Source organism: Petaurus breviceps, unplaced genomic scaffold, assembly GCF_028583685.1.
Source record: "Petaurus breviceps papuanus isolate PSGF00001 unplaced genomic scaffold, PetGlider_PUasm1.0 37, whole genome shotgun sequence".
NCBI lineage: Eukaryota > Metazoa > Chordata > Mammalia > Diprotodontia > Petauridae > Petaurus > Petaurus breviceps.
The window spans coordinates 37,657,839-37,674,939 of record NW_027186296.1 but is presented as its reverse complement, the minus strand read 5'-3'; the positions used below and the strand labels follow the sequence as shown (position 1 = coordinate 37,674,939).

The 17,101-nt window shown below is 37.3% G+C and overlaps 1 protein-coding gene and 1 non-coding gene across 6 annotated transcripts; both read right to left on the bottom strand.

Annotated features, from left to right (window-relative positions):
- Positions 1-1,857: 1,857 nt before the first annotated feature.
- On the bottom strand, positions 1,858-13,259 carry TIPIN (TIMELESS interacting protein). Of its 5 annotated transcripts, none has more exons than XM_069098260.1 (9): positions 13,120-13,252; positions 12,709-12,765; positions 11,767-11,904; positions 11,327-11,408; positions 11,050-11,125; positions 9,035-9,157; positions 8,080-8,143; positions 4,367-4,573; positions 1,858-2,518 (listed from the first exon to the last, which is right to left on the bottom strand). In XM_069098260.1, the coding sequence occupies exons 3-9, from the start codon at positions 11,894-11,896 to the stop codon at positions 2,322-2,324; spliced, it is 879 nt and encodes a 292-aa protein (XP_068954361.1). In that variant the 5' UTR covers positions 11,897-11,904; positions 12,709-12,765; positions 13,120-13,252; the 3' UTR covers positions 1,858-2,321. The 5 variants fall into 5 exon arrangements, with proteins under 5 accessions (XP_068954361.1, XP_068954362.1, XP_068954363.1 ...); XM_069098261.1 differs by having other exon boundaries at positions 11,767-11,901; XM_069098262.1 differs by lacking the exon at positions 12,709-12,765 and having other exon boundaries at positions 11,077-11,125; positions 11,767-11,901; positions 13,120-13,259.
- LOC138169695 (small Cajal body-specific RNA 14) lies at positions 7,316-7,454 on the bottom strand. Its single transcript, XR_011170444.1, has one exon. It is a non-coding gene; the product is annotated as a small Cajal body-specific RNA 14 (non-coding RNA).
- Positions 13,260-17,101: the final 3,842 nt, after the last annotated feature.

Here is a 17,101-nt window from a genome sequence, read left to right as displayed (position 1 = left end):
AACATTAGATGTAAGTATCAATCCCTGTTCTCTTGGAGTTTATAGTAGAGGGATATTCAAAAATAACTTATCTGTAATTTAAGTTTGATTTCACAGAGTATTCAAAAGTGGAAGATATTTTAGAACATAAAATGTCTCCAAATTGGATCAAACCCCCATCTGGGAATCATTTAGAATCAGTTTATACCTAATTAGATTAAATAGTTTAATCAGAATTTAAAAGTTGGCAAATTAACAGGATTACACTCTTACATTCCTAGAAGGGATTTTTAAAAGGAACAGCCAGGTGGTGCAGTAGATGGAGCACTAGGCCTGGAGTCAGGAAAAAGAGCTCAAAAGTGACTTTGGACACTTAGTAGCTGTGATCCTGGGCAAGCCGCTTAACCCTATTTGCCTGTTTCCTCATCTGTAAAATAATCAGAGAAAGAAATGGCAAATCACTCCAGTATCTTTGCCAAGAAAACTCCAAATGGGCTTACAAAGCATCGGGCATGCCAGAAAAACATTCTGACCTTCATTTTATCAGTGAGGAACTAAGGCTCAGAGGTTTTGACTTCTCCTAGGTCTAGTAGGTAATAGATGACAGAACTAGAATTCATCATGCATAGCCATATCCTCTCCATCCCAAATTCAGCAATGCTTTCCTCTGTACCGGACTCAAATTACACACACTTTCCTGGGTTTAGAGTCTCATCCTGAGCATCCAAGAGAAAGGAAGGGAAAAACGGGGGAGATATCCTTCCAAAGAACCAATGTTTTGCTTATGTTCCCAATACCTGACAGGCAACTAGTTAGTGATGTAGTTGATAGTCAATCTAGAAGAACTGGGTTCAAGTCCCAAATGTAAAAACTTCTGCCTAGGTTGACCTGGGCAAGTCAATTTAGCCTCAAGTAACTTTTAAGACTATAAACTACAGAACTGATGGAGCATCCTAGAATGATGAAATGACAGGCTCGTTTGGAGACAGCCAGGCAAAAAAGAGGAATGACTAGAAGTGTCACAGGATGGAGACTGATTCCTACGGTATGTATTACTTCTACCAACTTCTCACTTATTCTTAGCAATAGGTTGTGTGTCCTTTGCTGCCTTCCCTTTTCCTTTATTAGAATGGGATAAAATTACCTGGGGCCTCAAGGGAGAAATTGCTAAATGAATGTGCCCCATTATATCAATTTATGAAAATGAAATGGTTATTCCCCTCACAAGTAAGAAATGAGTAAGGACACTTTCTTGGCCAAGAAATGCTGAGAGAGTTTACCCAGAACTGGAGGTTAACAAAGTGGGTACTACAGGAGGCCTAGGGGCTGAGAACATAACAAAAAGACTGAAATGGCTGATGATGAAGAGGAGGGATCAGGTGCTTAGGAAAATAGAACAAGACAGAAATAGACTAAGACTACAGGAGCATTTTAAAAAATTAGTGATCTAACAGACTAATGAGTACAATTTGAGAATTCTAAATCATGGAGATAGACATTTCAGCTGAAAAAGTGGCTATGCTTATGAGTGGCTGAAATAAGATTAGAAATGAAGTAGAAATTCAGTAGGCTGAAATAAGATTAGAAATGAAGGCCATGGTGGGTCAAAGAATTTTAAGTACAAATTATCATACAAACCAAGATTAACTCACTGATAATATTACTGTATAACCTCTAAAGACAAATCTGAAGTTTGGATGCCAGTGTTGACTCATGTGTTTCTGTGGTGTACATATAAATGCCAACATAACTTACCTCTATGTGACCATTTAAATGTTTAGAATCCTGTTAAACTTGAAAAAATATAAGAAAATCACCAATATATGCAAACTAATTGTAAAGAATGAGTTCTATTATATTCATTAAAATGTCACCCTCTTCTGTAAAAGCTTTTATTTATTCACATTTTACAAAAAAAGACATTAGTGTACCATCATTTTTATATCTTAAAATATTTAGCACTTTTTATTAAAACATAGGACCCTTAAACTGTATAATAGCAGCAGAAGTTACCTAATTGTCAAAAGATCTGTTTGTATAAAAAGACAAGTAGAAGAAGCTATGGAAGCTATGACAACTTAGGCTAATATAAATAAATAAATGGGACAAATATAAACTGCCAGATTTTTAAAAGGCTAATAAAGTTAGCCACTTAAATGTTTTTGCACACTATGAAAAAATTACAACAGATACCTACTTGTTCAATTGGAGGACAAGCAGTTATTAAGACATTTTTTTAGTCTTAACTGAGGTTAATCCATATTTCTGAATAAGGCAACCCATTGTTGGCACTTAAGTGCTCTTAAATAAAAAGATTTGCTGGCTAATCATTGTTGCATTTTTTAAATGCCTTCATCTACTCCTGAGTTTTGTAAGTCATCTATATTTGCAGTACTGACAGCACTGTCCGAGATTTCTAGATTTTCTTCATTTAATTCATTTAAGTTATCTTCTTGAGCTTCATTTAAGTTCTCTTCTTGAGCTTCATTTGTACTATCTTTTTCAGATGCCTGTGTCCTAGGCACAATAACTGACAAATCTGAAAAAAAAAAAAGTCATTATCCACTGTTACTTTAATCTGATTGTCTTATTTTATAAATACATACAAAATCTAACAATTATCACTAAGAACAAAATATTTTATTAATGTGAACATACATAGTTCTACCTAAATAAGTACAAAAATCCTTTGGATTTCTCAGTCCTTTTAGACTTGTCCAAAAGTGGAAAGTAGTGAGTTTCTTATCAATGAGAGGTTGGTTGTTAAGAGCAGACTAAAGCTGTAGGGGACATTAAACTGAATGACCTCTAAGATTCCATTCAGAGGCTATATTCAAAATCAGAATAAAGAGCTTCATTTTGAATCACTAAACAATGACAGTACCAACTGTTTGATTATAGGTTAATAAGGTGGCGATGTAGATAAAAAAAGTCTCTTCAAGTTGGAAATTATTTTAAGGTGTTTGTGTGTGCACACGCATGCACGTGCTCATGCTTTCAAGGGTCTGCTAAGCTGGAATAATGAGTAATTATCTCCCACCACTCTGCTGTTTTAGAATAGACACAAGATCAGGGAGAGGGAAGCAAAGAAGCTACCGCATATTGGCTCTATTCTATATAGTTCCTTTCCCCAAAAATCACTTTGAATAGATTGTATTGTATACAAATGTACACACATGTATACAGATTGTACAAATGTACACAATACAGTGTAAACAAATATTTTAATGACCTATGAGTTGATCATTAATTGAAAAAGAACTTGGAGGAACTTCATGATTCTACCAAATGAAGTCATGTTGTGTTCAAGTGTCTGAAGGAACACCTGTATTTCTCATACTGCCATGACACTGAGATTTTCACTGCTTGCATTAACTAAAGAACCATAAAAAGAGCTGTGAATTTAGAGTTAGAAGACCTGAGCTTGAATCTCAGCTCTACAACTTTACTACATGTGTGACTTCAGATAAATTTATTTACTTAGCCTTTCTGAGTTTGGGTGTCATTCTGGACCCTTGTAGAGTCTCTTCCAACTTTAGATCTATGATCCAAATCATACTTTCTCACTTAAAAAAACGAGACAAGAAGCCAAAAAAGGCATCTAAGCAGTGAAAAGAGATGTCAAAGTCTCCGTATTAAATTTATACTAAAGAGTGAGAATTTCACAAACTTTTCATTCATACTTAATTTATACAAAATTCTAACAGACCTACTTATTTAGCAAGGGAAATGGAAAGCTGGAAAACAGTTACCAGTAGGCATGCTAACAGCTGCCAATATTAACGGCAAAAAAAAATGCCAACAAACAAAGGCAACAACAACAAAAAAAACTTTAAAATCAGAATCCAGAGTTTAAACACACAACAGTCTGGACCTTAGAGGAAAAGCAAACAGCCCTACAGTCCCTCATTAGGTTCTGAAGGCATCACCGCAGTATTCAGTACATTAACTGTCATTCATGAGGATGGCCCTGAGTGACCAAGAAAAAGCTAAACTGTTAAGAGTTTTTAAAAATCTTATCTTTCAGGCTGTTTCATTTTTGTTGTTGAATCCCTAGTATCTAGCTAGTATAGTTCTTGGTTCATAGGTGCATGATAAATACTTGTTGAATGAACAAAATTTTTCAAATATTTCCATCCCAAATGGCCAAAATTTGAAAAAGCTCTTGGGATATAAATGGTATAAATCCATTCCCTAGAGCCCTAAAATTGTGAGACTTCCAAGAGTTTCAGCTAGTCAAGGTTTTACTATCTTTTAAAACTGAACATTTATCTTTTTTTTTTTAAAGATTTATTATTTTGGGGGCATGGAAAGAACTTAGGTTTAAAATTTCTAATGTGTCCTTGGTACATTAGTGGCAGTACATATAACAACATTTATAATTTACCATTTTCTTGGGACTGGCTGTTATTTAACAGTCTTGCCTGTCTCCTTTCCAAGGCTAGTTGTTTGTTCTTCTCAATTCTTTGCTGCTGCTCCTCTGTTAAACTCGTATTTGACTGAGAAGCAAATATTTCTCTATCAACCGGATTTGCAAACAAGGAATCAAAGTCTGTGGTAGTTGTATCTAGTCCATTACTTTCTGCTTTATCACCTAAATTAAAAAAACAAAAATAAATAAAAACAAGTATACTAACTGTATAAATTACTTATTAAAGAACAAAAAGAGTCCCTGAGTGAAAGTTAGTTTAAAGGATTACTAAAAACAGTAATTTTCCTGATCAGGATAGAATGCATTCCTAACATGTTTCAGACTGCTCATACTATAGACTTGAAGGTTCTGTAATTTCATTGGCATAGCTCTTCTCTCCATTTACTCAAATCAAAACTTCTTTATAACTTTAAGCTATTGTATCCAAAAAATTCACTACCATGAGACCATACTTATTAAGCTAAGTGACAAGTCATAAAGACATACAGCTGGTCACTAGACTATCACTCAAAGCCTTTGCAACTTTCCAAGTGGCAGTCAGAGATTTCAGCCATCCTCCCCTAGCCCAAGACAGACTGTCAGCTTTCAAGAACATAAGGTCAGGTCAAAAATATCAAGGGTGGTAATGAAAATGAGGGAAGGAACAGGATCTATAAATCTCAAACTGCAATACAAAGTAGTAATCATTAAAACATTTTGTTACTACTTTAAAAAGAAAAAAATGTATAAAACAGATTAGGTATACAACATATGGAAGAAAATAAACATAAAAGCACGTCAACTTGATAAACCAGAGACTCGGTTTACTGGGGGAAGGACAAAAACTTCTGGAAAAACTGGATAGCAATTGGACAGAAATTAAATTTAAATCAACACCTCACATCATACACCAAAATAAGATCCAAATGGATACCCTGACCTAGATATAAAAGGTAACATCATAAACAAATTAAAGGAGCAAGGATGAAACTACCTTCAGAATTTGGATAAAAGAGTTTATGAATTAACAAGTGATATATCACAAGATAAAATGGATAATTTTAAGTACATAAAACTTTAAAGGTTTCGCAGAAACAAATCTAATGTAGTAAAAATTAGACGGGAAACTGGGAAAAAACTTTTGTGGCAAGTTTATCTGATAAAGGTCTAATACCTAAAATACGTAAGGACCAGATTCAAACTTATTAAGAGGCATTCATTCCCCAATAGATAAATGGTCAAAGGATATAAACAAGCAGTTTCTTCAAAGGAAGAAATCTAAACTATTAACAAGCATATGAAAAAATGTTCTAAATCACTGACAATTAGGGAAATACAAATTAAATGTTGGAGAAATGACAGAGCTATGAACTATCCAGCTATTATGGAGAACAATTTGAAACTATGCCAAGAAATTTACCAAACTGTTTATACTCTGTAACAGAGGGAAAGGATTCATACAAAGAAATATATTTATAGCAGCTCTTTTCAGAACAAAAAGTTGTAAACTAAAAAAAGTATCCTCCTATAATGGCTAAATAAACCGGGATACATAAACGTAATGGTATATTTTTGTCTTGTAAGACTGATTGAAGCAGTTTCAGAAGAAACAGAGGTTGAGTGAAATGAGCAGAAACTAGGAAAATTGTTTTTGTATAACAGAGAAAAACAAATTTGAAAACCTTCAGAATTCTCATCACTGCAATCCTAAGCCAGGAGTCCAACAGAAGATGAAACAATACTTAGCTCTAGACACAGAGATCATGAACGTAAAATGCAGAAAGACACAAATTTTAAGGTATGTTTGAGGACATAATGGATGCCAACAGATTAACGTTTTAAAAACATAAGGTTATCTTCACATCAAAACGAGCCATCAAAGGTCTTCTCTTTAGTAGAGGAATGTTAATTGAGATTATTTGCCAACCAAAAAAGCATTTTGAAAAGACTTTAAAGTCAAATAGCTACACTGACTAAAAAGGCATAAAGGTAAAGGATAAAAAATGAGCAAAAACTCTTAGTTTAAATTCTAGAACCCCAGTTCTATTTATTGAGTTTCTTTTAGTAGTTCAGTAACTACTCCATCCCTTACATATATGAAATTCATTCCTCTCCGTCCCACCTCCCCTGCTTTCCTCATTCCTTTTCCTTGGTCCACATACAGTATCATACCTCTACCCTTACCTGCGGGTGCTCTGGCCAAAGGAATATAAATTTTGATCACTGAAACCTCGAAAGATATCTTGGGATTTACGGGCTATATTTCTTTGTTAAGGATCATGCCTTAAACCCAAATCACTCTAGCTCTCACTGATTGGCCAACAATAGCCCAAGCCCCACTAGGTCACTGTTTGGCCCCCAGATGGCTCAGATTGAATGGAAATAGAAATTGGTTCTGTTTTGGCCAGACACCCTAAGGGTCTACCCCTCCCAAATTGATTTTTTTTTTTGACCAGGTAAAATAAGTCATTTCTTGCTTATTTCTTACCTAGCCTTAATCACTGAGGGTTGTTTCAGTCAAAGTGAGACCTAGAAAGGACGTTTGCTTAAAAAAGGTCAAGGTATCCCAACGCATCCAGGGCCATCTCCAATTGTCCTGATCGTTATCTTGCCACTAGACCTAGATGGCTCCCAAGGAGAAAGTGAGGCTGGTGACTTTGCATGGCCCTCCCTCACTTAAGTCCAATTCACTTGCAAGTCATGGTATCACCTTCCTGATGTCATGGTCCTCTTCCAGAACAAAGGACAAACAACATATGAAATCCTCATACTATATGTATGCATGCCACATATGTTGGCAAGAAATCCAGTTCTGGAATTGTGTTAAATTATTCTTACTACACAAATTCACCTTATAAGTGACCTTGGGGAATTCTGTATCGAACCTGTTTCTCATAACCAACACAAATATGTTGAAAGGGGATAGATGTGCAGAACCATCGCACAGGAAATCTGATAACTAGACAGACCCTGTCGGCAGGAACCACTTGTATTGATATATGTGACTGACTGTGTGGTTACACTGAGTGACTTAACAAATGTAACCAATACCAAGTCCAGTCACTTTGGTCTTGTTGCAGCCCTGCAACCAGAATGACCTAGGGGAAGTCATTTAGCCTTCCAGGGTTTCAATTTCTTCCCCTGTAAAATAAGGGGTTGAATTGGATGTCCTCAAGTCCCTTGTGCTTGAGGACCTTATGCTCAGCTCTAAACTGAGTAAAAGGCAAAACTATTTCATCATTGGCTTATTCTACTTGACCTTCCAAGAAACACCTTTTCCAGATTCAGTCACTAGGATGTGGCGATCAATACTTTTTATCTTGACTTATCTTCCTTTTACTTACTTCCTAATCTTTACTAAATCATGAGTTAACTAAGGATAAACAGTGTCTACATCAACTCTTAAAATCTTTTAACATCTTCTGAAAAATGGTACTTCAACTCAAGGAAGGACAGACTTTACATAAGCATTTTATTGAGCTACTCCACCACATTCTGGATTAGCAGTAATCTGAATTTACAAGGATATTTTAACCTGACTCCTTGTTTGTTAGATTGCCATTTTTTGCTTTAAAGATATACCCACTATTTGCTTAAAAAGAAAGAAGACCAATTCATTAGAACATATTCTAAAAACAAAATGAGGGTATAAAACTTTTCCCTTAAGTGTAACTAAAACAAATACTTACCATCATTACTAATAAAATCCTCATGTATAATAGGAAGATCAAGTCGAATTCGTTTTAAGCAGGTCTGAAAGAAGGCAGTACATTTTTACACTTCAACACTGTCATCAAAAATGTCACTGTTGTAGAAAAATAACTACTTAAAAGTTGAACATCATTCATTCTACTCTAAGTTTCATGGGATAACATTTTATTTCTATTATTATTCTATATCAACATTATGGATTCATTTCTTCTCTATTGGCTTAGCCAATTCAAAATACAGAATAATAGCTCTGCTGTGCTTAAAAAAAAGTTTTAAAACAACTGTTTTTATAGTGTTCTACTAAAGTTCTATGGTGTTTCATATCTCTATGAAGGTTGTTCTGGGCTTCTTGAAGATTATATCAGTAAAGTGCAAGCTCTTACAGGTTCTACACCTACACAGAAAAGCCTTGACTCTGGACCCGGGAAAAAACTATGCAGAAGTCTAATATATGAGGGTCACTCTAGTTTATTTTTGAGAGGCTTCTCAGAGCACTGAATATCAGTTAAGTGAAGTTTTGGGCATAAAAAAATTCATAAAAGGCATAGAAGGGATTACAAATTATATTTGTGGAAAAATCCTTGAAGTTCTTAAAATAGTTCTAAAGTGCTCACAAGTACAGTAACTACAGATGCCTTTTTTTTTTTTAAAGCAATTGGGGTTAAGTAACTTGCTGAAGGTTACATGGCCAGGTGTTTCTGGGTGGGTGGCTAAGTGTCTGAGCCCGGATTCGATCCACATGTCATCCCGACAGTGGAGCCAGTGCTCTTACTCGCTGTGCTACCTGGCCACCCTGACAGATGCCTTCTTAAATCACTTCCAAACATTTTAATTTAAAAAGGCACTCATAAAATATCATTTCTTCCTTCCATTAAATCCATGCTTATACTATATGGGATTGAGAAGTATACCTCTATCATAGTTAATACTCACCTGAACTTCCTTCTTATTTCCCAAATGTTCTACTCTACCAATAAAATCCTCAAATTGCAGTTTAGGGAATAGCCTATGTGCCCAGTGTTCCATGTGTCTGATTAATGTCTTCAGGTCTTCAGCCTAGAACATAAAAATAAAATTGCTAAATAGAAGTTTCATCCAAACATTTGACTACATCAGCAAATTTCAGAATAAGAAGTGTTGCCAAAGACATTGGTGTCATTTAGTATTCTCAAAGCTGAGAAACTTTTAAAAGGAAACTAGAAAGTAAGGAGTTACTATATCTAAAAAAGCCTAGAATATTTATTCACATAAAGGTAAAATATTGAATTCTCAGATAACTATTCTAATAAGCATTAAAAAAAAAAAACTTGAATCTATTAGCTTCAAACTACTTTGGGGGGCAGCTAGGTGATGTAGTGAATAGAGCACTGGCCCTGGAGTCAGAAGGATCTGAACTCAAATTCAGCCTCAGATACTTAACACTTACTAGCTGTGTAACCTTGGGCAAGTCACTTAACCCTAATTACCCTGCCTTCCCCCCTCCAAAAAAAGACAAAAAAACCCCACCCCAAAACTATGGATATAGTTTTGTATGTGCCAGGAAAAATCCCCCAATAAAATTTATTCCAAATGCTACAGCAGTTACACATGGATCATATTAAAACCATATAGGTATATATAATTATATTAAAAGTTTATGTCAATGGAACTCTTAGCAATAACTATTCACACCAGGCTCAGGAAGCACTCAAGATTTTGAGGGGGAAAAAACATTGAAAATTCTTAAAAGGAAGAGTCAAGAAACTGTAGCAAGAGTATTTCTACTGCAAAAACTGTCAGAATAAGGGTGCTTTGGCTACAGTCTAATCAAGGCACTCTTACCCTGAGTGGGGGGAGTGGGTTGTCAGATCCATGAACTTTAAAAAATATTTTAATAACTATGTTAATATATCTGTAATTCTATCTATTTTATACATTATAAACAACATTGGCTTCACCAGCATACCAAAAAGGTCCATGATACAAAAAATGTCTAATTTATCTTCCCAGGCCTTTTCTGTATTTGCACTGTTTTCGTTGAGAAATTAGGATTTCTTCCTACTCAAACCTTCCTAGTTTCTTCATGCTTGAATATGTACTAGCATAAAGGTTTTGCTGAAAAAACACTGTCATGTTTAATTTATTAATAAGGAATGTTATAATTAATTTGCACTGTTAAGTATTGTGAAGTATTTCATTGTCTTTTTATCGATATTTTATAACAAGGACTAACCTTGAAGCCAAAAAGTCAAGAAATCAAGTTCTAACAATAGCTAACTATATAATAAAGTAATTTAACCTGTCTCTCAGTCTATTAAAACCAAGATTATGGGGGCAGGTAGGTGGCGCAGTGAGTAAAAGGGCCGGCCCTGGAGTCAGGAGGACCTGAGTTCAGTTCTGGCCTCAGACACTTAACACCCACAAAAAAAGCTAGCCATGTAACATTGGGCAAGTTACTTAACCCCAATCGCCCTCCAAAAAGGCAAGGAAAAAAAAAAGCATTATAGGGGATGGCCAGGTGGCTCAGCGAGTAAAAGCACTGGCTCCAGTGTCGGGATGACCTGGGGATCGAATCCGGGCTCAGATACTCAGCACCACACCCAGAAATAACTGGCTGTGTAACCTTGAGCAAGTTACTTAACCCCAATTGCTTAAGAAAAAAAAGACTAAACAAAACAAAAACAAAAAAACTTTTTAAAAAAAACACAAGATTATAACCACCTTCCTAAATAAATTGGAGTGGTATGGAAAGTCTGTAAAGTTTTCTGGACTTCTTAGAAAAATAACTGGCATGTTATGGCCCATGGAGTCAAGAAGAGTTGGACACAACTGAACAATAACAACAGGAAAATGATGCTATTTGAATTCAAATTTTATTAATTTAATATTAATTAATAGTAATATTATGTTGTAATACTGTTATTAATAACATAATAAAGGCAAGTGTATCAAAATGGGCCGTTTCTTACCTCATGGCCTTTACCTTTGAATTTTACCTTATCAAACACATGCCTTAATGCTGGAAGTCCTCTTTCTGAAATTAATCTGTGAAATCATAAACATGTACTGTAAATATCACAAAGTTAAAAAGTATACTAATTTGTTAAACATGGAATATTTATTAAAGAATCAAAAATCTCTTTTAGACAAGGCAAGTTAAAATTTGATCAGCAAAATGAAACAATGCATCCAAAACCACCCTAACAAACACAAACTTTAATGTAATCAAAGAAAGTTAGGAAATACCTCTGAGCATCTAACTTAGGCAAATTCCTTCTTACAGTTTTCTTTGTAGCTACAGGCATATCTCCCATTTGATCTCTTGTATCTGAATGAAGATAAGGACATTTAAAATTATTTCTGTAATTAAAAGATAATGTGGAATGTGGTATTCACCAGAAGTTAACAGAAGTTAACTGCCATGTGGGTAGTTTCACTCATATCCACTCTACTTATCCATTAAAAGTTTCGGATATATTTCCCTAAAAAATTAGAGCATCCACTTTATTACACTGAAGTTTTCTCTAGCTTTGTTGGGAGTCTAGCTGTACTCTGGTTTTTACTGAGATGTCACCAAATACAGTTTATTTTCAAGTAAGCATTATTGATAGTGATACAATTTCCAAAGAGTATTATTTACATGATAAAGACTATTTAGGCATTTTTTGGAACCACTCCTTTCTAACCTGTGGCAGGCTCATTTTCTTCAGCATCTTCCCTTCCTGGAGAGGCTGGAGGTGGGAAAGGTTGAAAATTTTCATCTTCTACTGCCTCAAAATCAGGAAGGTCCAGCAAATTGTTCTCTTCTGGTTCCATCAGTCCTGCTAGGAAAAGGGGATGAAGGAAGTAAAAATAATTAAAATTATTAAAACATTTCTTCCTAAATAGAAATTTTTCATCTGAAACCTATCCTTCTCCCTAGTCCTTATCAGGATGGCCATGTTTTATAATTCAAGTGTAGAAGTAGCATTAAAATGCTAGACCTGTTAAGTCTGAAGACCTGGAATCAAATTCTGCTTCTGACATTTATTTGCTGGGTACCCTTGGGCTAGTCACATTATTATTTTTTTAAATATGGCCACTTCATAAATTTGTTTTGTTTGATTATACAAATTTGTAATAAGAATTTTCTTTTTCTTTCTTTTCTGGAGGGGAGAGAGAAGGGAAGGCAGTCTGAAAGAAGGGACTGTTCATTGAAAAAATTAAAATTTTAAAAATGTTTCAACAAAGACAATCTACCATGTCAAAGGTGCAGAGGGCAGGATTAAAAAAAAAAAAAAGCCAGTTCTGGAAAGATGCATACACAAGATGACAGTGAGAGGGAAGAGACCTGTGATTTCATAGTTACAGGTAGCTTCCAAGTGAAGAAATTCCCTCTACTAACTGAGGTGGGCACTTTCTCTAAAACTGTCTTAGGGAGTTGCCAGAGCATTGAAAAGTTATGTGACTCGTCCAAGGACACACAGCCTATGTAAGAGTCAGGACCACAACTCATTCTTGGCTTCTAGCTCTATAACCACTCACTCAGTAGCCTCCCAGAAATGACACACAACCGATTATCCCTTTAAGTAGCACTTTAAAGTTTACAACGGTAGAAACGGGTGCAATCACTTAATTGCGTTTCCTACCTGTGTAAGCTAGGACTTCCCCACCCCGGGCCTTCTTAGTATCCCGAGAAGAGACACCTGAAGGGAATTCAAAGTCTTTGTCTCAATAAAACTAAATGCTCCCAGCGGCCCCTCCTAGGCTTTGGGTGAGGGGTGGGTGTGTCCATTAAAACATTCCGCTCCTTCCCGGATGCCAGGCTCCGAGGGAAACCGAGGCAGGGAGAAGGCGTCCCCCTGAACGCCGCCGGCTCCTTGTTTCCCACTTTCAACCCTGGCCCAGCGGAACCACAACCAGGTGCTGAGCCGCGGCCATCGCCGTCCCCAGCTCCCTCGGCGGCGCCCGCTGCATGCTCCGCCTGGGTCTCGCCCACACCCCACACCAAACACCTCCTGGGGTCCCCCCTTTCCGCTTCGGCTCCCGGCAGCTCTCACCGTAGGCCTCCGCCCCTCACCGAGGGTCTGCTGGACCGCGACCAGCCAGAAACACCCGGCTACCGCGCGTCCCGCGCCTAACTTCTCGCGAGAGCTTGCCGCGCACAGACGCAGAGAAGCAGAGAGTCCCACCTTGGCCCAACCCCTAGTCTCGCAATTCCGCGCCAAACGTAGAAAGGTGGGGCACTTCCTCCCGGAAGAGTCCCCCCCCCCTCCTTTGAGTGACTCTACTTCCGGTGGCCGTGAAAGCTGCAGAAGTGAGAGACTGATTTTAATGGCTGTTTATGGTTGAAAAAAACCTTTAGAGAATAATTTTCTAAACTACCCATATCCAAAAAAAAATTATAATGTGACTCGCCCAGTCAGAAGCAGAATTTGTTTCCACGTCTTCTGACTTTTAACAAGGATCCAGGTTTGGGGACCAATCTCTTATTTTACAAATAGGTAAACTGAGGCCCCTTGAGGGGGAAGGGTAACAACTGGTAAGGGGCAGAGCAGGAACTGGAAGCCAGGATTGGGGTCTGCATCACTCAGTAAATGGGTTTTCCTGTTGTGACCGGATGCAGATCCGCCCCTTCCTAAGAAGTTAACACACTTCGAACAGGGCACTGGGTGACTGAGGGGGCTCGTCCCAGTTCATGCTGACCTTCTTCAGACCCCCCCCCCCGACCCCCCAGCATCTCCCCTCCCAAGGCTACTTTCCGCGCACTCTATCTAGTTCTGCTTATTATTGTTATTACTGCTTATTGGATTTCCACCGTCTTTGGATCATTCTAGATGCTCGTTATTACCCTGTCGTGTCCGACTCTTAGAGACCTGGTGGACCATACCGGCCGTGGGTTTTTCTTGGCAAAGATACGGAAGGGCTTTGCCATTTTCTTCTCCAGTGGAGTAAGGCAAACAAGTGAAGTGACTTGTCCAGGCTCACACAGCTAGTAAGTGGCAGAGGTCTCATTTGAACTCACTTCTTCCAGACTCCAGGCCCTGCACTCTATATCCATCTAGGGGCCTCCTCTTATAAATGCTTAATAATTGCAGGTTGACTTACTGACAACTCAGACCAATGATTTGTGACTGAAGAATTAATCACCTTGATAAGAACCTGGTGATGGGCTTCTTCGAACAGCTGGAGGCTGATTCACAGACCACAGAGAACACCATACCCTTCTAGTTCGGTGGAACCATAGAGAGCAATAGCATTCACAAACTCCGTGTTCTTGTGAAGTATAATAAGCCCATACCTAGGAGGACTTTATTGATTAAGAGCCTGTCAATATATGGACTCACAAATTTCACCAGGAGCTTGTGTTCTGTTGAAGAGTTAAGGCCACATTTAAAAGTATAAATACATACAAATGAATACAGGGTAATTTGAATGGGAAAGTGCTAACAACTGGGGGGGCGGGGTCAGGAAAGCCTGTGGAAGGTAATATTTAAACTGAGCTTTGAAGGAAAGTAGGAATTCTGAGAAGCTAAGTGGAGTTAAGAGTGCATTCCAGACACTGGGAACAGAATATGGTATAGAACAGCAAGAAGTACAGTTTGGCCAGAATATAGTATATGAAAAGGGAGAAATGTATAATAATCCTGGAGAGGCAAGAATGGTTTGTATTTGTTCTAGAGATAAAAGGGAACCATTGATGTTTCTTGGGTGAGGAAGTTAATATGGTCAGACTTGTGTTTTAGGAGATCGGCAGGAAGGAAAGGAAAGGCTCCGAAGCTGGGAAATCAGTTAGGTTATTGAGATGGTTGTGATATGATTGGAGAGAAGGTGACAGGAGAAATGTTAAGATAAAATGGAGGAGACTTGGTAAATTAATTGATTGTGTGGGGTGAGGGTGACATAGTAATTGAAACTCTGAGTTTGTGGACATGGACATCTAGAGGGATGGTGGTCCTTTGACAGATATAGAGAAGTTAGGAAGAGAGGTTGATTATAGGTGAAAGATACTTAGTTCTATTTTGAACATTTTTTCTTTGAGATGGCTATAGGACATCTGGTTGGAAATGTCCGATAGATAGCTGGTGATGTAAGACTGGAAATACAGCTGGATTTACAGATAATAATAATAATAGTAATAATGATAAGCTAACATTTATAGCACTTTAAGGTTTACAAAGTGCTTTACATACATATTGCAGATATAAAGTTATTTCTTTTTATATCAGAAAAATTGTAAAGTATATACTCACTGTACCACCCATTTACGAATAAGGAAGCTGAGGCTTGAGAGAGTTTTAGTTTTAGTTGAGTGATGAGGTTAGAAGAGAAACTGAAAGTAAATGGGAGGTGAAAAAATGGGGGCAATGAATATGAATAGCTTTTTCTAGGAGTTTGGCTTGAAAGGGAGGAAAAATATAGGAAGAGAACTTCAGGAGATAGGGTAAAGTGAAGGAACCCCTGATCAAAGTGATCAAAGTCACTCTTCCTCACTTTGAAATTTCAGAAGGTAAGAGCAAGTATAAGTGACAATGTTAAAGTAGTCTTATTTGTACCATGTAAAGGGTAACCAGGGAACTCTTTGTAGATTATAAACTGGGAGTGATCTACTCACAGTTTGTAAAGGAACCATAAAGAATTTGAATTAAGTCCCTCCATCAATTAGATGGAATTGATGGGTGGTCTTAAAAAAAAACCCCACAAAAGTCAATTCAACACACAAAGACACTCTCTAGGGAGTCAGTTGAAGCCAACAATGGCTTTAAGGAATGTAACCTCTGGCAATGGAGAAGAGTGGGGAAGAAGCAATACTGATGGGCAACAAAGCATCTTTCACAGTAAAAGTTGCTGTGTCCAACAGAGAACAGACCCAGAGAGTCCTGCTATGGAATCGAATTGAGCTCCAGAGAGAAACAGACCCAGAGAACCCAGATGTTGTCTCACCTAGCAGAAACCTAGGAGGAGCAGTATAAGGATACCATGAGAAAAGACACCAAAGATATAGCCCTGTAGTTCTGGAAATGTGAATTGACTACACGTGAATCCTACATATCTGTCTCTCTACTTGTGCATACTGCATGTGTGCCCACTCTTCTCACTAACACTATATGTATTTGTAGGACAGTGTAATCCAGATTTATTGGGGGAATTCTTTGTTACTACTGTATGTGCTATGCCATTTCACTAAATGCCTTTTCTTTGAGTCGTGTCAACTGTTTGACTATTAAAGATGATTACAGTGGATGAGGGCTTATAAGCAAGAGTTTTAGGAGTGTATACATATAGAATACATTCAATTTGGAGTAGTTGTCCCTATTAACCCACACAAGCTATGAGTGGCAAGTTGGTAACATGGGGAAGTGTTCCCATAGTGTATGCTGTACTAAAATGAGGAAGACCTAGACATACTTTTAAGTTGTACAGAAGGAGCCAGTGTATGAACAAAGATTGAAAATTAGGGAGAGAAAAGTAATAATCAAAGAGGCAAATTTCTAAGGATATGAGATGAATGACATAGGTAGAGAAGTTGGTATTGGCAAGAAGAGTCATCTTTTCCTCTCAGACTAGAGTAAAGGAGTAGAAAATGGGAGATGATATTAAGGTGGTTTGAAGTGTAGAACTGGGGAGAGGAAAGAGTTTTGGATGGATGACCTCAGGAATAAGGTGAGGTCCACTACTGTGAGGTGTTGAAGGTGCAAAATAATGATTGTTGACCTAGATAATAGGAGAGTTCAGATGCTTACATTATTTTCTTTGTGGTTTGCAATATCATATTTGTTAAGGTATAGTATATTGAACTCTAACCTGAAAACAGAAAATTGAAAAATCCAGTCACTGGATAATTAATTATTCATGAGCCCTTGGGAATATAGTGACTAGCAACTGTAGCCCAGTGAGTTATTGTAAATGACTAATTTTCTTATACTCTCCCCTTTGTATATGAGAGGTATTAGAATTAATTGGTTATACATAGCAATTCCTCTAGAGATTCATATGAAACATATATCTATTTTCCTAAGGTTTGTAGCAATGAGCCTCATG

Excerpts from the sequence above, each read along its gene's own strand:
- TIPIN (XM_069098259.1), bottom strand. The coding sequence starts at position 11,896 with ATGGAACCAGAAGAGAACAATTTGCTGGACCTTCCTGATTTTGAGGCA. Across the intron at positions 11,126-11,326 it reads CCTAAGTTAGATGCTCAGAG|ATTAATTTCAGAAAGAGGAC; the intron begins GTATTTCCTAAC and ends ATGATTTCACAG. Across the intron at positions 8,144-9,034 it reads GAAATAAGAAGGAAGTTCAG|ACCTGCTTAAAACGAATTCG; the intron begins GTGAGTATTAAC and ends GCCTTCTTTCAG.